We start from the raw sequence: 27,344 nt of genomic DNA on the forward strand, positions 1-27,344 counted from the left end.
GAAACATGTACTATATAATGTGATCAATAATAATATAAAACAAACTACGTATACCACATTATAACTGAGTGAATGTAAAATGTAATAACAGTTATGAAGACATATCTGACATTTCCACTGGGTGACTAATTTCAATTGATGTTGACACCATCTCACAACAACTAAAATAACATTACTTTCTGAAGCACAATTTAAAATGTATGCGGTTTAAAATCTCAAATTAGATCTGCAGTATTGACCATCTATATTTAGATTATTATTTAATGGAAACCGTCCATAATCAAAGAGTCATTCAAAGTCAATCAAATACTTATTTCACTTCAGGGTGATAGCAGGAGACCCCATCTAGTCACTCAGAGAGAATCAGGACAGTCTGATGTAGAATTTCAAAATAAAGGACCTTTGAAGTCTCATACGAGCTGTCGTCCCTCTGTTTGTATCCAACAGTTCAAATGTTCGAATTACATTGAACCAGAATTGTCCCCCTTTTTGCTTTAACAGTGAAGAACATTGGATACGTTAAAGATATATTGACCGCAAAACTCAAAATGTCCCCGGTGTTCATTTTGAAAATCTGGTCACCTTATACTAGCACTGGCTACAGGAGACAGCTTCAAAACCACATTTACACACACACACACACACACCCACACACACACACACACACCGTACATAAAGTATGAATGAAAATACAGTTTACATTTAAAGGACACTGCAGTGGGAAGTGTTCACACACACACACACACACACACACACACCTGGCAACCATTCAGTATATGCCTGAGAGACTCCCAAGTGTGTGCAGCATTAAATACAGGACACACACACACACACACACACACACACACACACACACTCCACAGTGAGATAGGGGCCCGGCTGAATAATTTCAATCTTCTTATCAGATCGGAAATATGGACAGCACTTAAAAGCTCTGGAGTGTATCACAGCTATAAATCAAGTCCAACCCCATCGACTCTCCTTCCTCCTCCTCCTCCTCCTCCTCCTCTTCCTCCTCCTCTCCTGCTGTCATGTTCTCCTTCCCTCCTTCTTCTTGTCCTCTCAAATCATTCCCTCCACCTCATCCCTCTCTCCCCTCGCTCTAACATCACATTTCCCCCTCTCTTCCTCCTGTCTTCCCTGTTGGTCCCTCCTCTCCAGTCTGTTGGGGTTAACTCTAATTGATGAGGCTGCCTCCCATTGATCTTCTTTGATTAAATGGATCGTCGGCCATCTTGCTCTCTGGCTCTCTTGAGGTTTTATTATGGGCCCTGGCGCACTCATTACATTACAGAAAGAGAAGAAGGGACATGTGTTACGGTTGCTACTGTATAGACCACCACTGCAGTGTGTTAATTTAATTATCTGTGTTGCGAATGTTCTCTATTCACAATGCTTTAGTGGAGAACACTTGCTCTGTGTGTTTCACATATACAGCTTTTTCTTAAAAACCTTTTTATTGTAACCTTTAAAAACTAGAAGATGTTATAGTCCTACATTTAGTGTGGAATTGGCACTTTCTTGGATATCGTATGCAGATATCCAACAGGAACTGGCGATGCCTGTTGCCCTGTTTTACTTCAAATCAAATCAAGTTTTATTTATAGCACATTTATAAATGATTTTTGGTGGAGCCAAAGTGCTGTACATATAATAAAAAAAGCCTACAGTAGAGACACTTTACAGCAAATACAACAGCCCAGATTGTTCAGAATATCAGTATGAGAAAAACGACACCCTCTGTCCTGAGACCCTCTATCCTTAGACCCTCTGTCCTCAGACCAGTGTTTCTCAAACTTTTTCATACCAAGGACCACTCAACCAATAAAAAAACACTCGCGGACCACCTAACTCCACAAATATCCAAAAACACATCGTTTTTTACAAATCGCCCAAAAATGGTACAAACAAGTGGCAACATGTGTGATGAAGGTGTTTATCTGGGCTATAGCATGCAATCGAAAGTGAAACTTAAGGTCGTTCCATTGCGGAGATATTCCAGCGAGAGTGCGAAAAACTTAAATAAATGTATTTATTTAAAATGTGAAATTGTACCAATATACTCACGGACCACTAGGGGGCGCTCACACGGACACGCGGACCACACTTTGAGAAGCACTGCAGACCCTCTGTCCTTAGACCCTCACATCGTACAAGGAAACACTTCCAGAGAAAACCCACAGTTTAAGGGAACATGGGAGAAACCTCAGGGAGAGCAGCAGAGGAGGGATCCCTCTCCCAGGACGGACAGACTGCAATAGATGCCGTGTGGAAATCCAAGAGATAATACATTTTACAGCATATAGACCGAATGTTAGGAAATGCATGTGTCTGTGATGAGAAGATGAATCCACGAGGATGTCAGCTTAACCTAAACAGTCCAAAGAAAAGTTCTGTGTGACCTAAAAACCCATATGAACGACTGCCCACTTTCGCTACTGCCCACTTGTACATGCCCATTTTATGCAACTGCCTATTTGTGCAACTACCCAGTTTTACCTGAATCCCCATTTGCGCAACTCTTAGTTTGTCTTGCTGCCCTTTTACGCAACTGCCCATGTGCGCAACTGTCCCTTTGTGCAACTGTCCCTTTGTTCAACTGTCCGTTTGTTCAACTGCCCGTTTGTGCGACTGTCCGTTTGTTCAACTGCCCGTTTGTGCGACTGTCCGTTTGTTCAACTGTCCGTTTGTGCGACTGCCTTTTCGTCTGACGGCACTTTTACGCTTCTGCCCATTTGTGCAACTGCCCACTTATACGTCTGCCCATTTGTGCAAAGGGCAGTTGCTCCCAAAGCACAACAACAGGAAGCTGATGGGCTGATTATAATGCAGAACAAATCCATCAGACCCCTATTTCCTGTTTTTCTTTATATGTTTAATAAATAACTCTGAATACGGTTGGGAATTGACCTGTAAGGCTGAAGGGCAGGGTAGTTTGTAGGTTAGGGTTAGGGTTAGGGTTAGGGTTACTAGTTACTAGACTAGACTTTTTATGTTCCTGGCATGTACGGCAGGTCATGCCTTTTGTCTTTGTAGGACAAAAAAAGTCCAATGAAGTTATAGCAATCAGGTTCTGTTCTGTATTACCAGAGAAACCAAACAATGGCCATTTTCCTACAACAGGCTGCCCGGGACATTTGCTTTTGGACAATGTTGGACATTGTAGTGGAGCAATAATGCGCTGTCAGACCAATGGCAAGGCACCAAAGGATTTGAGCAACAAAAATAGAGACTAAAATATAAATTATAGAACTGAGCTCTTGTACAATTTACTCATGGCATGCATATTGCGTTGTATAGTAAAGCAGCAGCAGAGAGATGAGGAGAAGGCGGGAGGTAGACTTCATTTCTCCTAATCTCTCCACTTTTACGGCATCATGCTGCGAGCGTAAACAACCACTGTTCCTCTCCCTTCACAGCCACACAAGGACTAACGGTGCTGCTGGCAGACACGACAGGCAGCTGCACACTTTCAACTGCAGCAACACACACAGTGCAGCACACAACTCACTGGTGACGCCGAATCGTACGATGAAAGGACGTTTCAATTGAGGCTTTTGGATACACATGCTGCGTATTTGTTCGTGCACAGTGTAATGACTTGTTACCTGATGAAAGCACAAGCTGAGAGAGAGACTAATGTCCGTATGCCGCTCTCTGGAAGACTGGAGTATCCTGTTGTGTTCAAAATGACGGCACTTGAGTTGTCCCCACAACAAAGCAGATTCTCTCGCGCTCCGAGGTTTGGTTTTGACCTTGGAAACAGCAGCTTGACTAAAAAGCTAATCCTGAAGCGCCGACTGAGGCGAACAAAACACTGAAGTCACATGTCAAGTCAAACACTGTACAATGTTTGGTTATGTTGCGAAAAAGATGGAAAAGCTTTATGATGGCAAAATATATAATACTGTTGCAGCCATGGTTCAAAATTGACCAATAGCTCAATATCGATTAGTGCAATCAAATCGCAGGTAGCTAAATAGTTTTAAGGGCTTCACGTGTGTTATATACAAAGTATCGTGGAGCTGCAGAGACATCCTAGCCTACAAATACAAATTCTACAGACTTAATGAAACATATTTTGGTTAGTACAGATCTTTAAAGCAATTACAGCATAATGATTTGAATATATTTCTCAATGATAATAAGCGTTGTATTGCAAAAACGATAAATGCTCCCAAAAATTGCAATCGTGTTTTTCTCCGCATCGTGCAGGCAGAGAGGTCGATGTACGGCGGTTCTATTCGTGCCTTCGTTCTTTCAAGATGACTTTGTTACATGACATGCCACTTGTTAGACGCTTTTATCCAAAGCGACTAACATGTAGTCAGTACTGTGGGCAATCCCCACAGGAGACATTTGGGGTGAAGAGTCCCAGGGACACAACGACATGCTGACTGCAGCGGGGTTTGAACTTGCTACCCCCCGATTCGGAGTCTAGCACTCTACCCACTGAGCCACAGCCACCACAATACAGGTGCAAACAACAACAATTGATATAAAAAAGTTGTTGCCGCTTAAGTTACAAAGTTAGATTTAAACTCAATATAAGAGGAACCACCATCACAGAGCAGACTGAACAGAAAGGAGCTCTGGGTGGTTTCTAAACAGATAAATGATGCAGCATCCGGTAAAAGATTGAATAACAACAGCTACTTGGAGTATTCGTCTCACCCGGTTGCTCAGGATCTTCTGAACGGGTTCAGAGTCGTCGAACACCACGAACAGAAGAGGTGTCTCGTCTCTATTTATCAACATCAACCAATTGTAAAACAAGTTGGAATTTTTTTTAATTAATTTAAAACATGTTATGTTATGCAAAACTAATGTATTTTATATCAAGGCTTTTCCAATGTAAAAAAGAAAATAGAAAAATCTGTTTGAATGTATATTTTTGGGGAAAACGAGTGACTTATTCTAATGGGATCATGATCTGTGAGGGGTGAATAACACCAGTGCACTAACTATTGATTTCATTGATAGTAATAAAAGGTACAAACTATGTAAAAAAAAAAATCTGGATTTTGGGGCTTCTGACCATTTTTGGATAATTAAACATGCACTGGGCCAAATTGACCCACGAATATTATTGCTGTTACAAAAAACGAATATAACAGGAGTTATAAAACGGACAAGTCAAATCAAGCAATCTGATTGGTTCTTAGCCGCGATATACTGAGCGTATACCACGGGTAGAATTGTAAGTTACTTTTCACAACAAGTCAGTATCCCTCCGCGTCTGAGAAAAACAGTATACCGTTGGGCTGAAAAGCAAACTGCGCTTCGCGTCGGGCCGAACCACGCCCCTTAGCTGTGATATAATGAGCATATACCACGGCCTGTCGTGAGCTATTGCTTAATTAAACAATTGCAACAAGATTCTTAACACGAGGTTGCAAAAACAAAAATAATCTGTATGCAGCAGTTTTCATTGTTGTTGAACCTGGGACCCCCTGATTCAAGTTCAGCGCACTACCTCACCGATACCACAACACTCTCGCAGTAGCCATTGGCCACATCCAAAAAAGACAATGCAAGCATGTTCTACCACGGTTGTCAATGTCTTCACGAAACTCCTGCCAGCTGTATCATTTTACAGATACAAATAAAACTTCTGCTTATAGTGGCTTTAATAATTTACCACCACCTCATGGAAATCTTCTCCGTTTCATACGGCAATAACTTCCCCAGTTTCTGTCGAGTCGTCACTTCCTACAAAGGAACTGGCACACTAAACCCAGAGCCACCTGCTGTACGGGTTTTCAGGGTTTGAGGTGTTCACCATGTTGGGTTTCGTTTGATATTCAGCAAAGCCGAGCGTTCGTGTCGCTCTGATTTTCCGCTCTTGATTTACACTTGGCTTAGAGAGAAGGCTGAAGAAAGATGACATTTTGTCTCGAAAGCTGTCAAGTTTGTCTTCAGTTTGCCCTCTCCGGCTTATCCTACTTTTTCTCTGCCAGTCCAACAACTTCTGCCTCCTCTAATCCCTCTTTCTCACTTCCACCTCCGCCTCGTCGTGTCTACCTGTGGAGATGACTGAGTCAGTGCTCAGATATTCAGCCGTTCAGATGAAGATAATGGGGAGTTCCAAAACGATCTTCAATGCTAATGAAAGCACAGCGCCTCGGGGAAAGCGTTGAAAGAACATTTTGCTTTTCTAAGTAGAGTTTAAACATTGACCGGCGATATTATTTCTCTTCTCCTGGAATCAACCCCTCGCTCTTGATGTGCTGCGAATGTATTTCCCTCTGAGATGTCCGTGTGGAAAACAGGACACCCACCGAGACGAAATGATTGGCTTCATGAATATAAAACTGAAACGTGAATATATTTTTTCTAGCCGTCTCATTATAAAGTAATAACCTCTCTGGAGGCTGCACAATATTTCTTTTTAGATCAGAATAGATTCAAACATATTGGAGTAAACATAATTTTTTTTCTGCTTTCACTGAGAAGACCCTGATTTGCTTTTAAGCGTTTTTAGCACCTCATCTGTCACAGTTTGAGGCTTTGTTTTGGGATGCTTCATTTAACAAATGTGTAGGAAATATAGGAACTCTTAAAGGCAGACTTTGTTCTGCAGCGTTCATTGTTTTTAAATAGGCGTTATTATCATAAAATACAATTGAATACAGCCACGTTTCCACCGCACTTGATTAACAGCCCAAACAACAGACTAATCACCTGATTATCCAAAGTCTTTGTCGAATACATCATCTTGGCTACGGTCGAATAGTCCAAATAATCCGCACTTCCTAACCACTATTCCTAAACCTAGGTGAACTGAGGAGATGTTTGTACTTATTTCAAGTGAAGACACCTTGTTTCCATGATTTGTTTTTGGAGCAGCATTTTCTCCAGTGAATAAACTTGCCTTTCTTCTTCCAGGTAAATTCACGTGCATCGAGGTGCGTTTCCACCTTGAGCGTCAGATGGGCTACTACCTGATCCAGATGTACATCCCGTCTCTGCTGATCGTCATTCTGTCCTGGGTCTCCTTCTGGATCAACATGGACGCCGCGCCCGCCCGCGTGGGGCTGGGCATCACCACCGTGCTGACCATGACCACGCAGAGCTCCGGGTCCAGAGCCTCGCTGCCCAAGGTGAGGACCAATCAAACGCTCCTGCTGAAGGCTGCTAAACCTAAACCTAACTCTGACCCTAAGCCTTAGATTAGAGCCTCGCTGCCCAAGGTGAGGACCAATCAAACGCACCCGTTTCTGTTACAGGCTGCTGACCCTAACTCTGACTCTAACCCTTAGATGTATATAGACCTGACCTTTTAACATTTTTGGTAAAAAATAAATGTAATGATGGATCTGGGGAAAAAGATAAACCATAGTTGGTGGTTGTGGAGGTGCAGGCGTTTACAAAATGTGCTTACATGAGATGTTGTACAACATTCCTTCATTCATCCTGCTTCGGTTTCAGGCTGCCAACCCTGACCCAGACCCTGACCCTGACCTTGACCCAGACCCAGATCCAGACCCAGATCCAGACCCTGACCCTGACCCAGACCCTGACCCAGACCCTGATCCAGACCCAGACCCAGACCCAGATCCAGACCCTGACCCTGACCCAGACCCTGACCCTGATCCAGACCCAGACCCTGACCCTGACCCAGACCCTGATGCAGACCCAGACCCTGACCCTGACCCTGACCCTGACCCAGACCCTGCCCTGACCCTGACCCAGACCCTGACCCAGACCCTGACCCAGACCCTGACCCAGACCCTGACCCAGACCCAGACCCTGACCCAGACCCTGACCCTGACCCAGACCCTGACCCTGACCCTGACCCAGACCCTGACCCAGACCCTGACCCAGACCCTGACCCTGACCCAGACCCTGACCCTGACCCTGACCCTAGCTGCTATTCGAGGAAAACTCTGTCTTAAAAGTTGGTAAAAATACATTGTATGAAGGATCTGGGGGAAATAAACCATAATTGGAGGTGCAGGCATTGTGCTTATATATGATGTGGTACAACATTCCTTCAATGTGTATAAATTGTGTGGGGAAATTATATTAATAATTAAAAATAATAATAATGAAAATAATAGTCAATAAAATAAAATGTAAAAAAATAATATGATAAAAATAATGAAGAAAATAAATAAAGAATAATAATAACAACAAAAGTAATTCATAATATAAACTCAAATAAGACAGAAAACATTTACATACCATTTGTTTGCAGTTTAAATAGCATTTCTTTGAGCTGCTATCAAGACAAATGTGTGTAAAGTGGGAATTTTAAAAGTTATCAAAACTATTTAATTATGGATCTGGGTGAAATATTTAAAAACTAGAATTTGACATTGGAGGAGAATTAATGACTTTACAATGTATTACATTTAAAAAAAATATTTGTTGTCATAAATTAATTGTAATAATAATCATAGTAAATTGAAATAAATGATAAAAATAATAAATAAAACAAAAATGAGAAATTCCCAAAAACATTTCTTTTCAGTTTAATTTAGAGAATATCAAAGTTGTTTGGAGATCCAGTCAGAATAAAAGAATGGCAGAACTGAGTACAGTAAAAGCTAAATTCATTGTCAAAAGATATAAATGCATGAATATGACTGAGGTTATGGTGGCAAATGTTTTCCACACCTTTCTCCACACGGCTGGAGAAGCCAAATAAACAGGGAGCGTCGAAAGGAAATGAGTTCAACAGGCGGAGATCCAGAGAGCTGCAACTCCCACTGAATAATGTATAGATCAACACGGTGAGAGGAAATGAAAATATATAGACACAAAGAAGAGTTGTAGCAGAGGAGGGAAGTGTGGAGGAAGGGGGGGCGTTGTGTTTGTGGAGGGAAGAGGCTTTAAAGGAGGCAGGCAGAGGGAGGGAGAAATGGAGGAGACACAGGAAGTTGAAGAAAACAAAATATCTCAAAATCAAGAGAAACCGTTTCCTGTGAGGGATTTTCAGATTAAAGGCGGGAGGAGAAAAAAACGGACAGACTGCGTGAGCCAGTAGGATTGTATAATTATGTCCAGGGATGCTGTAATCCCCAACTCTCTCTCTCACACACACACACACACACACACACACACACACACACACACACACACACACACACACATTATGTTTGTTGACATTAGGTGCTTCATGCGCTCTAAAAATTGAACAAGTGAACCGTGATTCCTCTGCAGTTCAGCTGTCACAATAATGATCACACAGCACAGCTGAGCTTAGGTGGGCATACTGCTCACACACACACACACACACACACACACACACACACACACACACACAGAGAGAGACACTCGTACATGTGTGTGATTGATAGCAGACACAAACACACCTACACACGGCTCTCCTCACATGCCACAGAGGAGGACTGCACTATGTCAGGCGAGGGGAGAAGAGATAAGGAGGTAGGAAAGAAGGAAAAGGAAGGGGAGGAGAGAAGAGATAAGGAGGTAGGAAAGGAAGAAAAGGAAGGGGGGGAGAGAAGAGATAAGGAGGTAGGAAAGGAAGAAAAGGAAGGGGAGGAGAGAAGAGATAAGGAGGTAGGAAAGGAAGAAAAGGAAGGGGAGGAGAGAAGAGATAAGGAGGTAGGAAAGGAATAAAAGGAAGGTGAGGAGAGAAGAGATAAGGAGGTAGGAAAGGAAGGTGAGGAGAGAAGAGATAAGGAAGTAGGAAAGGCAGAAGAAAGAAAGGTGAGGACATACTTTCTGTCTTCAAGTAATATTTTGGAGTCAGATCAGAATACCTTTATTAACTCACAGTGACGTATCGTTGGATGCAAGCGCAGACAAAGCGTATCAGTCAAGATGTTCCAACAAAGGTCATATAATCTTAAAGGTCAACGAACGGCATTTACCTTCCTTAAGAGCGATGCGTTCAAAGCAACTCAAGATCCTGATCCTGCAGAAAATACCACTTTAATGAAAAATGAGATATTTCTTTCTGATTTCTTCAAGAAAATCCGACTGACTTGGTGACGGGATCGAGCCTTCTCTCATTCAGTGCATCTGCAGAATGAACCCACTGTGGTTTAATTGCAATAACAGATAAAAGGAAGTCAAAATTACGACATAAACGACAAGCTTAATTATTTAAAATATTTATTTCCTGGATGGAGTTTGGTTCTAGTCAGGCGAACATCTGAGCTGGACCATGGACTCTTTAAAGTAGAGACACTACATACTGATATACACCTGAACATCAGCAGGAGAGGACTCTTTAAAGTAGAGACACTACGTACTGATATACACCTGAACATCAGCAGGAGAGGACTCTTTAAAGTAGAGACACTACGTACTGATATACACCTGAACATCAGCAGGAGAGGACTCTTTAAAGTAGAGACACTACGTACTGATATACACCTGAACATCAGCAGGAGAGGACTCTTTAAAGGAGAGACACTACATACTGATATACACCTGAACATCAGCAGGAGAGGACTCTTTAAAGTAGAGACACTACATACTGATATACACCTGAACATCAGCAGGAGAGGACTCTTTAAAGTAGAGACACTACGTACTGATATACACCTGAACATCAGCAGGAGAGGACTCTTTAAAGGAGAGACACTACATACTGATATACACCTGAACATCAGCAGGAGAGGACTCTTTAAAGGAGAGACACTACATACTGATATACACCTGAACATCAGCAGGAGAGGACTCTTTAAAGTAGAGACACTACATACTGATATACACCTGAACATCAGCAGGAGAGGACTCTTTAAAGTAGAGACACTACGTACTGATATACACCTGAACATCAGCAGGAGAGGACTCTTTAAATTAGAGACACTACGTACTGATATACACCTGAACATCAGCAGGAGAGGACTCTTTAAAGAAGAGACACTACATACTGATATACACCTGAACATCAGCAGGAGAGGACTCTTTAAAGGAGAGACACTACGTACTGATATACACCTGAACATCAGCAGGAGAGGACTCTTTAAAGTAGAGACACTACGTACTGATATACACCTGAACATCAGCAGGAGAGGACTCTTTAAAGGAGAGACACTACATACTGATATACACCTGAACATCAGCAGGAGAGGACTCTTTAAAGTAGAGACACTACGTACTGATATACACCTGAACATCAGCAGGAGAGGACTCTTTAAAGTAGAGACACTACGTACTGATATACACCTGAACATCAGCAGGAGAGGACTCTTTAAAGTAGAGACACTACGTACTGATATACACCTGAACATCAGCAGGAGAGGACTCTTTAAAGGAGAGACACTACATACTGATATACACCTGAACATCAGCAGGAGAGGACTCTTTAAAGTAGAGACACTACGTACTGATATACACCTGAACATCAGCAGGAGAGGACTCTTTAAAGGAGAGACACTACATACTGATATACACCTGAACATCAGCAGGAGAGGACTCTTTAAAGGAGAGACACTACATACTGATATACACCTGAACATCAGCAGGAGAGGACTCTTTAAAGTAGAGACACTACGTACTGATATACACCTGAACATCAGCAGGAGAGGACTCTTTAAAGTAGAGACACTACATACTGATATACACCTGAACATCAGCAGGAGAGGACTCTGTAAAGTAGAGACACTACATACTGATATACACCTGAACATCAGCAGGAGAGGACTCTTTAAAGTAGAGACACTACGTACTGATATACACCTGAACATCAGCAGGAGAGGACTCTTTAAAGTAGAGACACTCCATACTGATATACACCTGAACATCAGCAGGAGAGGACTCTTTAAAGTAGAGACACTCCATACATACATGTGCTTTAAATCTCTAATATTAGCTAAAGGTTGAGTCCTTGCTCTTCTTCTTCCGTTTCTCTTCGTCTCCTTGCCTTGTTGACCCTCACACGGAGTGAACTAGTTGACCGTTTAGGCCTCAGTGACTCTCCGTTGCTCTGGTGGGAGTCAGCCGGGCATCGGCAGATAAACGCACATCAGACTCAGTGAAAGTGAGCATGAATCACAACAAGGCAGAGATAGGCGCTGTGTGTTTGTGAAAATGATCTAAAGTCGTAGTTTAATTGGATTTTAAACGGCTGATTGTGGGTCTTCTGTCTCAGAGCAGGATCTCCCTCTCAGGCTGCGCCGTGTAATCGAGTGTGGAGATGAGGGAGAGTTGTTATGACAGAAGGGGGGGGGCACTCTTGAATAATGGCACTTGGCGGGCAGATAGCAATCAGACGACGACCCCACCAGACTTCATTTAGCCCGTATTATCCGGACAGTCCTCAGCCTGTCCATCTTCCACCTTCCTCTCTTTGCATGTCCAATCGGTTGCATTGGAGCACTCTTTTCTGCTCCAGTCAATCCTAAAGTTTAATCCCAGATCAAATGTAGAGTTGGGCATTTCGTTTTGTTCCTTTGATGTTATTTCACATATTTAAAATGGCTTCATGGAAATGCAGTGCTTGACTTTAGCTGGTTTTCCAAATCTGCCTTTGACCCGAATACATTGACACCCTCAAGGTTAAAGGTTCTTTATTGTCAACCTAACCTAACCTTAACCGACTGGTTAAGCCAAAACTGAATTACATCCAGAAATCAAACAATTATTAGTTTTAAGGGACACAAAGTATTGGCACCACAAACAGGTTTTAAGGGACAACAAGGGTTTCGTTTTTGCTTAACCAGTGACTCATAGGCGGCGCGTGAGGCTCAGGTTTGGGAAGGCTAAATAACTTTTTTTGAAGGATGGGTCATGACCGAAAAGAACGAGGTCGCGGATACAAGCGGCCGAGATGGGTTTTCTCCGCAGGGGGGCTGGCGTCTCCCTTAGGGATAAGGTGAGAAGTTCAGTCATCAGGGAGGGACTCGGAGTTGAGCCGCTCCTCCTTCGCGTCGAAAGGAGCCAGTTGAGGTGGTTCGGGCACCTAGTTAGGATGCCACCTGGGCGCCTCCCTAGGGAGGTGTTCCAGGCACGTCCAGCTGGGAGGAGACCAAGGGGTAGACCTAGGACCAGGTGGAGGGATTATATCTCTTCGCTGGTCTGGGAGCGCCTTGGGACCCCCCAGTCAGAGCTGGTTGATGAGGGGAAAGAACGTTTGGGGCTCTCTGCTGGAACTGCTACCCCCGCGACCCGACCACGGAGAAGCGGGAGAAGATGGATGGATTTTTATTTTACCAGGATGCAGTGACAAAAATATTTGGGAAGGCTTAGCCTTCCCTAGCCTACAGTACCCGCCGCCCCTGCAGTTACTCCTTCAGCATTTTATTTTGGAGATTTTTGGATAGTTGGTTAGGGTTAGGGTTAGGGTTAGGGTTAGGGTGTCAATATATTGGGATCAAAGGCAGATTTTGAAAACCAGCAAAAGTCAAGCACTGCATTTCCATGAAGCCATTTTAAATATGTCAAATAACGTCAAAGGAACTAAACTAAATATGAATTGGTTAAAAACCACAGTCTGAGAGCGGGAATTGTTGTCCCCTAAAACCTGTTTGTGACGGCAATACTTTGTGTCCCTTAAAACTAATCATTTTATGATTTATGGATGTAACTGAGTGTGGAGATGGAGACAACCCTCAGCCTGTCCATCTTCCTTCACCGCGCACTCTTTGCATGTCGAATCGGTTGCAATAGAGCACTCTTTTCTGCTCCAGTCAATCCTAAAGTTTAATCCCAGATCAAATGTAGAGAAGGCGGTATTTCGTTTTGTTCCTTGCCAAAACATTGAGGCTATTTCACAGATTTAAAATGGCTTCAAATGCAGTGCTTGACCAAATCTGCCTTTGATCCTAATACATTTACACCGTAACCCTAACCTTAACCCAATATCCAAAAAGATCCAAAATGAAATACTGAAGCAGTCACTGGTTAAGCCAAATCTAAATATGAATTGGAATTGTTGTCCCCTAAAACGTGAAGTGTCCCTTAAAACTAAGAATTGTATAATTTCTGGATGTAATTGAGTGTGCATTGAACTAGTTGTATGTGTTCATTGTATTGTTGTCCGGTAAGACTTAAGAACTCTTTTCTGCTCCAGTCAATCCTAAAGTTTAATCCCAGATCAAATGTAGAGAAGGAGGCATTTCGTTGTGTTCCTTTGACGTTATTTCACACGTTTAAAATGGCGTCATGGAAATGCAGTGCTTGACTTTAGCCGGTTTTCCAAATCTGCCTTTGACCCGAATACATTGACACGCTAACCCTAACCTTTACCCAGACCCACTATCCAAAAAGCTCCACTGTAAAATACTGAAGCAGTCACTGGTTACGCCAAAACGAAACATTCATTGATAAAAAAACTGCAGTTTGAGAGCGGGAATTGTTGTCCCTTAAAACCTCTTTGTGATGCCAATACTTTGTGTCCCTTAAAACTAATACTTGCATGATTTCTGGGTGTAATGCCGTCCTCTCCCTGTCCATCTCCCTGCAGTTAGAATCTGTTGCTTTCGACTGGTTTTCTGTGACATATTATTGTTCTCTTGTCGTCCACACATTGGGACTAAAGCACTCTTTTCTGCACGTCAAGTTAACTCTAAATCCAGACGAGATGTTCGTTAAAGGGCCATGAAAACAAAGTCCTCAGTGACGTGTTAAACGTCTGTTTCCTTGTCTCTTAATAATAATAATAATAATAATTCCTTACATTTATTATAGCGCTTTTGCAATGACTCAAAGCGCTTTACATATACACACATTACACATATATCATACATGCAATGGTCAGAAACTGTGGACAATACCCTCTTGCCTTACATGTGTCCGTGTTGGCGTTGCACATGGCGCTGCTGTGATGCTAGCAGATTCTCACACTTGATCTGACAATCATCGTATCGTAATAACATAAAAAGCACCTCACAATTTAGATCTAAACTTTATGCAGCTACCTCTATATGTCCATGAAGCAAGTCATTGAAAGGCAGGAGGTCGCCCACTCTAACAGAGGTGTAATGTCTGACCCCTGAGTGCTGCGTTCAGGAACACTTCAGCAGGAGAGTTTCAATTACCTGAGAGTGTTTTCATTTATTCTTCCTCTCAGTGCCTCACTTCAGACGAGGATTAACCCCAAGCCACTAGCAATGCAGGATGTAATGGCTTTTGAGGCGATCAATTATCAAATCATAATTAAAAGCCAAATTGCTTTCATTTTCAAATGCCAATAACAGCTAACATTATTCATCTGCTCCATGGAGTCATACGTTGATTTTAACACACTTCAGTGGGCGTCTTTCTATCGTGCTACGTATTTTGAACAAAGTTAATTCTCCATTAAACATACCATACTATGCTTTACTAACGTGTCCTTAAGAGCAATAAGATGTGAATTAGGAAACTAAAACTCAAATGCAAAATATTTGTTTGATTCTCAATGAAATGTTAAGACTTTGATACGTGTTTTTCTGTTGGTAGTTAATTGTAGTTTAGCGTGATATATTAACAATGTGGAGTTATTTATTAGAGATTAAGGTCCCCTGAAGGTGGTTAAAAAAAGACAGCAAATCTTCATGCTGGCCATTTCCATCTTTAACGGCCCGCCCACACAGCGGTGTTGGAAGAAGCTTCCAGCCGAACTGCATTGTGGGAAGCAGAGCGGAGCTTTCCTGGCGTTTCAAGCTGCAAAAGTTGAGCAATGTTCAACTTTTGAAGCTTCTGAAGCTTTCGGTGGAGGCGTCAGCCAATCGAATCATATGCCAGTACAAGCTGTAGCCAATCAAACCGCTGCTTGCGTGTCAGGGGCGGGAGATGCATGTGATTGGTTGTTGGTCGAGCTTCAGACACGCCCAGCTCCAAGCTTTTTTTTAAGCTGTAGTGTGGACGGGCCGTCAGTCATTTAAAGACTCAAATATCTATTTGTTAGCATCGTCACTGCGGCCCATGATTGAATGAAAAGAAAAATTCGAACTATTTTGATTATCGATAGAGAAAGTTCTTTCTTGCTTAGATTAATTGATAAAATTGTGTTATCTTTAGGAATTGTTTTAAACACAATCAATTGACTTTCCTTAATACAGCAAATAGATATTATAGGCAGTGAGAAATAAATATAGGACATGATTAAACATGTTTAGGTTCGACTACGTGAAGAACTAACCCGTCTGAGTCCACACAAAGCATCCCTATCCCTAAAGGATTGTTCACGCTGGTTTAATCCAATGGAATACCTTATATCTAATATGTCGACGCCTCTAACCCGTCCTCCCCTCCCTTCAGGTGTCCTACGTCAAAGCCATCGACATCTGGATGGCGGTGTGTCTGCTGTTCGTGTTCTCGGCGCTGCTGGAATACGCCGCCGTCAACTTCATCGCCCGCCAACACAAGGAGCTGCTGCGCTTCAGACGGAAGCGACGACACACAAAGGTGAACACACACACACACACACATGTTTTATTTCTATCTCCATCAGTTCTGGTTCAGCAGAGATATCGGCTGAAGTCTTGTATTCAAGAGTGATTCGGTATCCATGAGACAAAGGTGATTCTGAGTAAAGAAACATCTGATCAAACTAAATATAATCAGATCTTTGGTGCTGGTAAATGAATAGTACATGACGTAAAAAGGAATTCGGATGGAAGTTGGATTCATTGATGAAACGTGAGTCCTGATATCTGAATCTCCTGATGCACAAACTCTCATATCTGCCTTGCACACGGTGTCCTTGTTTAAAAAAGCATTACAAAGAAGGACAAAATGATGTGGGAGATATTCTTTAAGAGCAAGGAATAGCAAGACAAGATGTTTTCCAATAGCGAAACCGCCCAATAGTTGTTGTGTCCACACACGAGCCCCGACAGACCAGAAACAAATACTTCCAATCCATGAATGTGTTGTTTTTATGGAATGAAAAGGGCTCTCGGTGTTGTGCGAACCCATCGAGTATGCCGTTTGGATAAAGTCCCTGCTCACCTCTGTCCTCGGGCCTTGTAAAGAATTCACTGCATGTTTGATATTAGCTTTGTGAGCGGCTCATCGCCGGGCAGAAACACGGGGCATCAATGTTTCATCGGAGGAGCATGGAGCATGATTAAAGGCTGAGCCGCGAACAGGGACGAGGCTCGTAATGGATTCACGATGTGGGAGCGCAGGAACAACACAAAGAAAGTTTCCCCCTCGGCTCTGAAACTTTGTTTGTGGGAATGCATGATTTACAAGAAACGGCGATAAGAGGCGTTGTGAATGTGAATGTCTGAGTTAGTCAACGTGTACTGTGGCTTTAATTTTATTTGATAATACAAAAACCTATATTTCGAGCTTTCAATTGTCCCACATGATAAGTGGAGTTTGCACAATGAATGTTAAACTACAGATGTTGACTCGGTTGATTCTTGTCCTTGTCAACAGACACAGGAAACACTTTGACGTGCACTAACTATACCAGTCCACTAAGTAATTGTATTTACTACAGAAACAGTTAAAAAACCCACCAGATTTTGATGGAAATTGCAGCGGAAATTACGTTGTGACTTCCTGACTCTGCAGAAACCCAACAGATCAGGTGGTCGGGTTAAACCACCACTTACTCAAAAACAAAAACACCGAGATCTGACACGAGGTAGTGCAGCCATCGAAAGGCTGCTGGTTCGATCCCAGCGCCTGCAGTCAGCGTGTCCATGTGTCCTTGGGAATGCTGAGCAGGTGGCATGTATGAATGGGGAGTCGTAAATATTGGATAAAGCGCTTTATAAATGCAGTTAATTTACCGCTCTGTCAAACAGGAAGGGTTCTGTTGGAGGATCATCTGTATGCACGCGGCCTGGCCTTCTGGATATCACGTTCACATGCAAAGAAATACTGCCTATCACATGTCAAGGCGGCGTCACCCAGGAGGTCGCTGCTTCTGTCCAATGTGAAACTAAAAGCTATCATATTCTAATTTAGATCGCTATAAAAGACCTGTCGTATTTTGGATCCTGTAGTATCTTTGACTTTTGATTTTAATCAACCAGAGTATTTTATATTGTTTTGTTTATATTATTTATATTTTCGACAATATTTTTCATTTTATTTTTAATTGTTATTTCTCTTTTCCACTTTTTTAAGTATTTTAAGTTTTCTATTATAAAATACACCTCCTCCTCCCTGACGGTGATGGGGTCAGAGGCCTCTTCCTGCTCGGTCCGAAGTCCACCACCAGCGCCTTAGTCTATCTGTCTATCTATATAGAGAGAGAGATCTAGAGAGCGAGCGAGCGAGCGAGCCAGCGAGCGAGCGAGCGAGCCAGCGAGCCAGCGAGCGAGCGAGCGAGCCAGCGAGCCAGCGAGCCAGCGAGGCGAAGCCGCAGCTGAGCGAGTCGAGCGAGCGCGCGAGCCAGCGAGCGAGCGAGCGCGCCAGCGAGCCAGCGAGCCAGCGAGGCAGCGGAGAGAGCCAGGCAGCGTAGCCAGCGAGCCAGTCCAGCGAGCGAGCGAGCGAGCCAGCGAGCCCAGCGAGCGAGCGAGCGATGCAGCGAGGCGAGCCAGCGAGCCAGTCGATGCAGCGAGTCGAGCGAGCGAGCCAGCGAGCGACGAGAGCCTAGCAGCGAGCGAGCCACGAGCCAGCGAGCGAGCCAGCTAGCCAGCGAGCGAGCCAGCGAGCCAGCGAGCGGAGCCAGCGAGCCAAGCGAGCCAGCGAGCGAGCCAGCGAGCCAGCGAGCGAGCCAGCGAGCGAGCGCGCCAGCGAGCGAAGCCAAGGCGAGCCAGCGAGCGAGCGATGCGAGGCGAGCCAGCGATGCCAGCGAGCGAGTCCAGCGAGCGATCGAAGCGAGCGTAGCGAGCGAGCCAGAGAGCCAGCGAGCGAGCGAGCGAGCGAGAGAGCCGCGAGCGAGCCAGCGAGCCAGCGAGCCAGCGAGAGAGCAGAGAAGCGAGCGAGCCAAGCGAGCGAGCGAGCGAGCCAGCGAGCGAGCGAGCACAGCGAGCCAGCGAGCGAGCCAGCGAGCCGCGAGGAGCCAGGAGCCAGCGAGCGGCCAGCGAGCCAGCGAGCCAGCGAGCGAGCCAGCGAGCCAAGCGAGCGAGCCAGCTGAGCCAGCGTAGCGAGCGAGCGAGCGAGCCAGCGAGCGAGCCAGCGAGCCAGCGAGCGAGCCAGCGAGCGAGCGAGCCAGCGAGCGAGGCAGCGAGCCAGCGAGCCAGCGAGCTCAGCGAGCCAGCGAGCGAGCAGCGAGCGAGCCAGCGAGCCCAAGCGAGCGAGCGAGCAGCGAGCGAGCGAGGCAGCGAGCCAGCGAGCCAGCGAGCCAGCGAGCCAGCGAGCGAGCGAGCGAGCGAGCCAGCGAGCCAGCGAGCGAGCGAGCGAGCGAGCCAGCGAGCCAGCGAGCCAGCGAGCGAGCCAGCGAGCCAGAGAGCGAGCGAGCGAGCGAGCCAGCGAGCCAGCGAGCGAGCGAGCGAGAGAGCAGCGAGCGAGCCAGCGAGCCAGCGAGCCAGCGAGAGAGCGAGAGAGCGAGCGAGCCAGCGAGCGAGCGAGCCAGCGAGCGAGCCAGCGATCCATCTATCTATCTATCTATCCATCTATCTATCCATCTATCCATCTATCCATCTATCTATCTATCCATCCATCTATCTATCTATCTATCCATCTATATATCTATCTATCTATCTCAATTGAATAACCTAACAAACATACATATTTTAAGCCATAGCCCGAGTGTTTTAAATAACCTAACCAAAACATCTTAAACAAAACAACCGAGTAGTTTTGTTTTTAAAAGGTCGACTGTTATCCAGAGGGATAATATATCATCCTTTAAACATAATTGGGAATGAAGATTGGAAATGTATTTTTGTAGGAGGCGGGTTCGACGCATCGATGTGTCTTTTATATAAACAAAGATGCTATAACTCTGATTGATGGAAAGCAGCAGCTTGATAATGGCATCAAAACCCTTTCATTGCTGTGACACATATATCAGAAACACCTCGCTTTTTTAAATGACTGTCTCCAAACCAAAGCCTTTGATGAAATGAAGATAAAGTGAGAATATATCAGTTCATTTAATTCCTCAAAACTGCTTTGGATATGTTGAGTAAATATGACAGAGCACAATGTCAAATGTTCCCTGGAGGACTGTTGAGATGCTTTTCCTTCTGCTACTTTCTCTCATTGCTTTTGTCTTTGAACCATTTAATCAATCAGCTGTGTGTGTGTGGTTGGATGTATCAGCCCGGGGCGGCTGTATTGAATAAGGAGTAAAGCTGTCGCGCCTGCGGGGAATATTGAAACGCAGGTTGATTGTGAAACTGGTGGTATGTAGGCGGAGGGCAAAAAAACACAAACGCCCACAAGAAATGCAACAATGAACCTGCAGTAAAACAATCTGTACAGCCCTGGATTTCTATGTGTGTGTGTGTGTGTGTGTGTGTGTGTGTGTGTGTGTGTGTGTGTGTGTGTGTGTGTGTGTGTGTGTGTGTGTGTGTGTGTGTGTGTGTGTGTGTGTGTGTGTGTGTGTGTGTGTGTGTGTGTGTGTGTGTGTGTGTGTGTGTGTGTGTGTGTGTGTTGTGTGTGTGTGTGTGTGTGTGTGTGTGTGTGTGTGTGTGTGTGTGTGTGTGTGTGTGTGTGTGTGTGTGTGTGTGTGTGTGTGTGTGTGTGTGTGTGTGTGTGTGTGTGTGTGTGTGTGTGTGTGTGTGTGTGTGTGTGTGGGATTGTATCTATACAGCCGGTGAACATGCTAGAGTGAATTCACGAGTGCTTGTCGTGCATTTCGGAGTTGTAGGGCATGTGTTCGTGCCTGCCATGACTGGAGCTGCCTGATCGAGTTTGACACATGTTAGTGTGTGTGAGCATGTTCCTGTGTTTGTGTATTTATGAGGACCGAGTGTACCCTTAAGGCCAGTAAAGCGAGGTCCTGCGAAGTGAGGACATGATGCCTAAAGATATTCACTACTCTATAACACAGAAACAGATCTAAGAAACTGAAACTAAAAAAAGCTTTCTCTGTTGTTCATGGGAATAAAAGCCACGATACAGACCATGTATTTCTGACAAAACAACCGGAATCAAAATACTTGATCTAAGTTGAGTTACAGTTTGAAATTAAATTAAATAAAAAGATTAGATTAGATATAACACTAGACAGTATATTATTTATAGAATACCCAGTATTAAATATACAGAGTAAGTTAGAATACACTGTGATAGGCCACCCTACTACTAAAAGTACTATAAACATAGATACACTAAAGTAGAATACGAATAATTATATATATTTAACATTTAAACAAAATATGAAATTTAAAAAATGGAATCAGACTATTTTACAAACACAAGAAGTTAAAGTAAAGCTGCAACAAAAAATTGAAATGAAATAAAGTAGGATAATTGTATTTATAAAAACAACAAGTTAAAGTAAGAAAATTGCAATAAATAGATATAATGTTTAAAATATATATTTAGATAATTAATGTAATAAAATATAATAACATATTAATATATATGTCCATCCATCCATCTTATCCCGCTTATCCGTGGTCGGGTCTCGGGGGTAGCAGTTCCAGCAGAGAGCCCCAAACGTTCCTTTCCCCTCATCAACCAGCTCTGACTGGGGGATCCCAAGGCGCTCCCAGGCCAGCGAAGAGATATAATCCCTCCACCTGGTCCTAGGTCTACCCCTCGGTCTCCTCCCAGCTGGACGTGCCTGGAACACCTCCCTAGAGAGGCGCCCAGGCTTAACATATATGTATAGTATACAAACAAAAATAATTGAAATACAAATATTGTCAAATGAAATACTTCTAAAGTGGTAACAAATGTTTTAAAAAATAGTACATTTTGCAATCACTGAACATTTTAATTTTCTGGATCCTGACTCCCAGATTGGGAACAACTTTATATACATCAACTGATTACACTTCGACTTACTTACAGTATTACTGATGCCACCACAAGTATAAAAATGCAGTTTATACCACCAGATCACACCTTGCTGTCTTAGCTCCCATGCTAATACAATCCTAGAGGGAGAAGGAGTCAGGGAGGTGAGTGGGGAAAATAGATATAAACAAATATATAAATCCTAAATCCCATTGTTGTAATCCCCAATCCCCTGAGCTGTGATGTTGGGTGAAGAAGAGGGAGATTAGCGGTCCGGCTGCCGCTGCACTTTCAGGGGAATCGGACGCTAACGTTAACGTTTCTCACCACACACAGCAGGAGCACCGTGGGCTCATCCGACCCACATCTGGCACAACAAACCTTTTTTCATGTCGAGTTCTTTTTGTACAGATGATGAGAGCTGGAGGTGACTTCAGGTTATCCGACTGTGGCGTTGGGTTAATGAAGGAGATCATTTAAGGTCAACATCTTATTTCAGAAGCAGGTTTAATATCAATAAGGTTATTGTGTGAGGTTAGTACACAGCTACAAACTAAATAAACCAACGACTTGACTCACAATATTGATTTTTTAAATTATTTTATTAATTTAAAAATGACTCCCTGATGTACTTCCTGTCTTCTTCTGCTGCTCCCTTTAGTGTTTACTTCCTGTCTTCTTCTGCTGTTCCCTTTAGTGTTTACTTCCTGTCTGTCTTCTTCTGCTGTTCCCGTTAGTGTTTACTTCCTGTCTGTCTTCTTCTGCTGTTCCCTTTAGTGTTTACTTCCTGTCTGTCTTCTTCTGCTGTTCCCTTTAGTGTTTACTTCCTGTCTGTCTTCTTCTGCTGTTCCCTTTAGTGTTTACTTCCTCTTTGTCTTCTTCTGCTGTTCCCTTTAGTGTTTACTTCCTGTCTTCTTCTGCTATTCAATTTAGTGTTTACTTCCTGTCTGTCTTCTTCTGCTGTTCCCTTTAGTGTTTACGAGTCTTCTTCTGGTGATTTCTCTGACCTCAGGCCCTCTCTTTTAACCCCTTTCTTTCTCTTGTTCTTCTATAAAAGGAATCTTAATAACGAACAATCTTTTTGACATAGTAGGTGACTTCAGGTGTTTCTGACACAACACGGTCCGTTCTCATGTTGTGTTGCTGAAGGTGAAGTTAGGACAAAAGCTGAACATGTTTATTTGTGGTCATTTAAACTTGACTGATGAGCTATTCCTATCTCAAGGTGAATTTAGGTAACTCTACAGTCTGTTTGTCACACTGTGTGATTTATTTATTAGGGATTCTCCACCCTGAACATGTAGCAGGAGATGATTGCATGTGAATCCACACTTAAACAGTTACTTCTGCCTTTTCACACATGATGAAAGATGAATGTACCCTAAGCACGGTAGGGCAATTGAATGAAAAGCATCGACCCAATGACAGAGATGTTACTGAAAGTGGAAATTAATATTGGATGGAAATGTAATGAAAACAGAATGAGCTCCACAGATTGAAAATAAGATAAAAACAGGACAAATGCCGCGAAAGGAATCAAAACTTGTGACACATTTTTAATCAATCTCCCCGAGACTATTATTGATTTTAATAAAGCTGTACCTGCAGGAAGCTTCAATCTACCTCCACACCTGTTTTCTTTCCAAATTAGATGAAAATCAAATTAAAATGTGTGCTTTCAGTGTCAGACAATTACATTTCATAAAGGTCTGGCTATTAAACCTTTATTATATTTGGAAAGGAAGGCATTCAAGGAATAATGAGATTCTAGAAAGTGTACTTATTAGCAATTATTCCTGCAGAGAGTTAGATTTGAAAGATCAACGCCATTCTCATAACTCTTATCTTAGTTCAACACAAAGACAGGACTGCTGCTTTAAATGCAAAAAGATAAACTTAAGCTAATTTTAATTGCTTCATAGTTCAAGCAAGAGGATAAAGACACAAAATAATAACCTAGGATTAATACTATGGATTCATATTCAAGATGTTTAGTTCAAGTAAGTTATTAACATGTTGATGGTAGCATGTCAGCCGTTTGTAATCCTACAGTGTGTTGGAGATGATTTGTAATTGCTGTTAAGACCTTTGTGTAATGTATACCATAATACTACACAATGTTCTATACATTTGCATCATATTTTTGTCTTAAAATCTGAAAAAAGAAAAGAAAAAGTGGCATGAAACGGAGGGAATTTAGTCAAATATACCTACAAATATAATTGCTATCCGCCGTTTGTATCATCAACTTGAAATATGCAAAACTTAAGGAAGCATCCTTCCTGCCAGAAACTGAAAGGACTTCTAAGGACATACGAAAGAGGAAGAGGAATTTGCATTTGAAACAGGATTTCGCCGAGAGCTTTTCATAATGCGGTCAAACTCTAGAAAGTGTCTTTTAATTCAGCTCATCTGGTGTTTTCACTTCACTTCGAGCACTGGGAGACAAAGAACGTAAGATAAGATAAGATAAGAAGTACTTTAGTGATCCAAAGATGGGAAATATTTGTGTTGCAGCAGCATACAAATAAATGGGATTGTACAATAAAATTAAAAGACAAGAAATAAACATTTAAAAATGTCAACATGTCAATAGCAAGAAGATAATCCGTACTATAAAATATACATGTTAAATTACAAATGTAAATGTGCACCGTCAATACTAGGGATGCACCGAAAATTCGGCCACCGAAAATTATCGGCCGAAAGGGTTTTAGCACCGAAAAAATATCACCGAAAAAATATCACCGAATGTCAGAACAGGCAACCTAACGTGTTGTTGTGATGACGTAATAAAGACGCGGCGAGGCAGGGACCATGCTCACGTCTGGCTCACAGTCAACATGTCTGCCGCTTGGAGATACTTCACAATATCAGATAAAGAGTCGCGGATTGCGATTTGCAAAACGTGTTCAGCTGACATTTCTCGAGGGGGTGTAACTTCAAAGACTTTCAGCACTTCGGGATTACTCCATCACCTGAAATCTAAACACCCGGACCAAGTACCCATCCCCAGAAGCGAGAACCCTCTTGGATACTGGAGCTTTCCTGACCTGGCCAAGGTGGCACGCAAGTATTTGAGTGCTCCATGCACAAGCACTGACAGCGAGAGACTGTTCAGCGCTGCCTCTCATGTGCTTGATGAGAAGAGGAACAGACTCATGGCTGATAAAGCAGAGAAGCTACTGTTCATTAAAAAGAACCTCCCACGTTTCCTTAATAAGTAGACAAGGCTGGCTTATCATAGGCTTATCATAAGCTTTCATTTGTAAATACTATAGTTACATTCATGTGGATTTATCCAGTTTGCACATTTGTATGCATGCACTTATAGGTGCATTTGTTGTTGTTGTTTTTGACACTATTTTGTTGTAGGCCTACTGGCCTAGATGTTTATGCTGTTTTAAAGCCCCTTGGCTTTGTTCTGAATGCACTTTGTTGTAGTTATTATCCTACAGAGAAAATAAATGTACAAATGTTCAAAAGTGCTGAATAAATGTTTTATGGACCCATAATAGTGATTATTATTTAAGTTATGTTTTGTCATAATCATGTCTATTTCCATAATCAGGTAGCTGAACAACATTGGTAAAAAATGTATACATTATATATATATATTTCTATTAATCATTTTCGGCCTTTCGGCATTCGGTTTTCGGCCAACTGTTTCCTATTTTCGGTATCGGTTTCGGCCAAGAATTTCCCATTCGGTGCACCCCTAGTCAATACGATCATCACCATTATACAGCAGTGGTGACACAAAGTGAGAGGAAAAGGGAGGCAGTCCTTGGGCGTCTCACCGTCTTAATTAACCTTCGCTGGCCAGTCCCTCTAATGTGAGTCTAATGTGATCCTCAGACCTCCATTATGTCTCTGAGAGGGCGATCAGTCAGGATTCAGCTCTACAGAAACAATGAACAAGTGGAGAGGAAAGGAGCAGAGGAACAAAGAGTGGTGCAGGGATGATGTGTCTTTGTAGATTGACTCAGAAGTTAGCATCGCAAGAACTCCAATGGGGTTTTTCCGTGTGATTTTGGATTATGTCAGAAAATAATCTCTGTGGCAAAAAGACACTTGTAATATTTACACATTTTGTTCGTCAGGATAATCTCCACATATTAACACCACTACTTTATGATTTCTGAAGTAAAAATCTAATGTTGGGCTATAAAGGAACTACAGCACGGTCACATGACTTCACGTCACCACCGCTAAGCTAAAGGCGGCTAATGTTGGGCTATAAAGGAACTACAGCACGGTCACATGACTTCACGTCAGCACCGCTAAGCTAAAGGCGGCTAATTTTGGGCTATAAAGGAACTACAGCACGGTCACATGACATCACATCACCACCGCTAAGCTAAAGGAGGCTAATGTTGGGCTATAAAGGAACTACAGCACGGTCACATGACTACACGTCACCACCGCTAAGCTAAAGGAGGCTAACGTTGGGCTATAAAGGAACTACAGCACGGTCACATGACTTCACGTCACCACCGCTAAGCTAAAGGTGGCTAATGTTGGGCTATAAAGGAACTACAGCACGGTCACATGACTTCACGTCACCACCACTAAGCTAAAGGAGGCTAATGCTGGGCTATAAAGGAACTACAGCACGGTCACATGACTTCACGTCACCACCACTAAGCTAAAGGAGGCTAATGCTGGGCTATAAAGGAACTACAGCACGGTCACATGACTTCACGTCACCACCGCTAAGCTAAAGGAGGCTAATGCTGGGCTATAAAGGAACTACAGCACGGTCACATGACTTCACGTCACCACCGCTAAGCTAAAGGTGGCTAATGTTGGGCTATAAAGGAACTACAGCACGGTCACATGACTTCACGTCACCACCACTAAGCTAAAGGAGGCTAATGCTGGGCTATAAAGGAACTACAGCACGGTCACATGACTTCACGTCACCACCACTAAGCTAAAGGAGGCTAATGTTGGGCTATAAAGGAACTACAGCACGGTCACATGACTTCACGTCCCCACCACTAAGCTAAAGGCGTTTTCTTTTGCAGAATTTCCAAATATAGGTTATTTTCTGGCAATAGAGATGTTAAAACAAATATTGAAGTTCTAGAACAACAGTGACCAAACACACCAACATAAATAATAGTTTATTCTAATATCACAAAGACTTTGTACGTGTTATTTCAACTAAACACCTTCAACATGAAAGCATGGCAGCTTGTGTAATTAAAGCACGTTTCAAAGGGGTCCATTGGTCTGTTAGCTATAACATGAGGAACCTTTTTTGCAGGGTTGCAGGAGAATTAATTCAGATTTAACTATTTATTATTCCTTTAACTTTCAATGTTGACTGTCAATCTTTCTTTAAAATTATTAAGAACAACATCTTGCTGGTAGCATTAGTGAAAAGTGTTTTTAATCAAAGCTCAATGCCTCCTGCTTAACATAAAGAAAGCAATTTGCATAACTTTGTACCTCTGATGAATATATAAGTGCACGTAAGTGTATTAGGAATGCATTTCTTATCAGCAATAACACCTTTAATACCTGTGCATTCATTTCAAATGCAAGCTCTCAAGGGTATGTTGTTATATCTGGAAAACAGTTGGTCAAAGGCTTTATAAAGGAATTAAAATGCA

At 42.9% G+C, this 27,344-nt stretch overlaps 1 protein-coding gene across 1 annotated transcript in view; it reads left to right on the plus strand.

Moving 5' to 3' along the window:
* The window catches only part of glra1 (glycine receptor, alpha 1), a 99,662-nt gene extending 81,161 nt beyond the window's left edge, over nucleotides 1–18,501 (plus strand). Inside the window, exons 7-9 of the mRNA XM_071204711.1 lie at nucleotides 6,889–7,103; nucleotides 16,165–16,311; nucleotides 18,115–18,501. Coding sequence (XP_071060812.1) covers nucleotides 6,889–7,103; nucleotides 16,165–16,311; nucleotides 18,115–18,501 — 749 coding nt within the window. The remainder of the gene's footprint in view (nucleotides 1–6,888; nucleotides 7,104–16,164; nucleotides 16,312–18,114) is intronic.
* The last annotated feature ends 8,843 nt before the right edge of the window (nucleotides 18,502–27,344 follow it).

Source organism: Pseudochaenichthys georgianus, chromosome 10 (genome assembly GCF_902827115.2).
Source record: "Pseudochaenichthys georgianus chromosome 10, fPseGeo1.2, whole genome shotgun sequence".
Lineage (NCBI taxonomy): Eukaryota > Metazoa > Chordata > Actinopteri > Perciformes > Channichthyidae > Pseudochaenichthys > Pseudochaenichthys georgianus.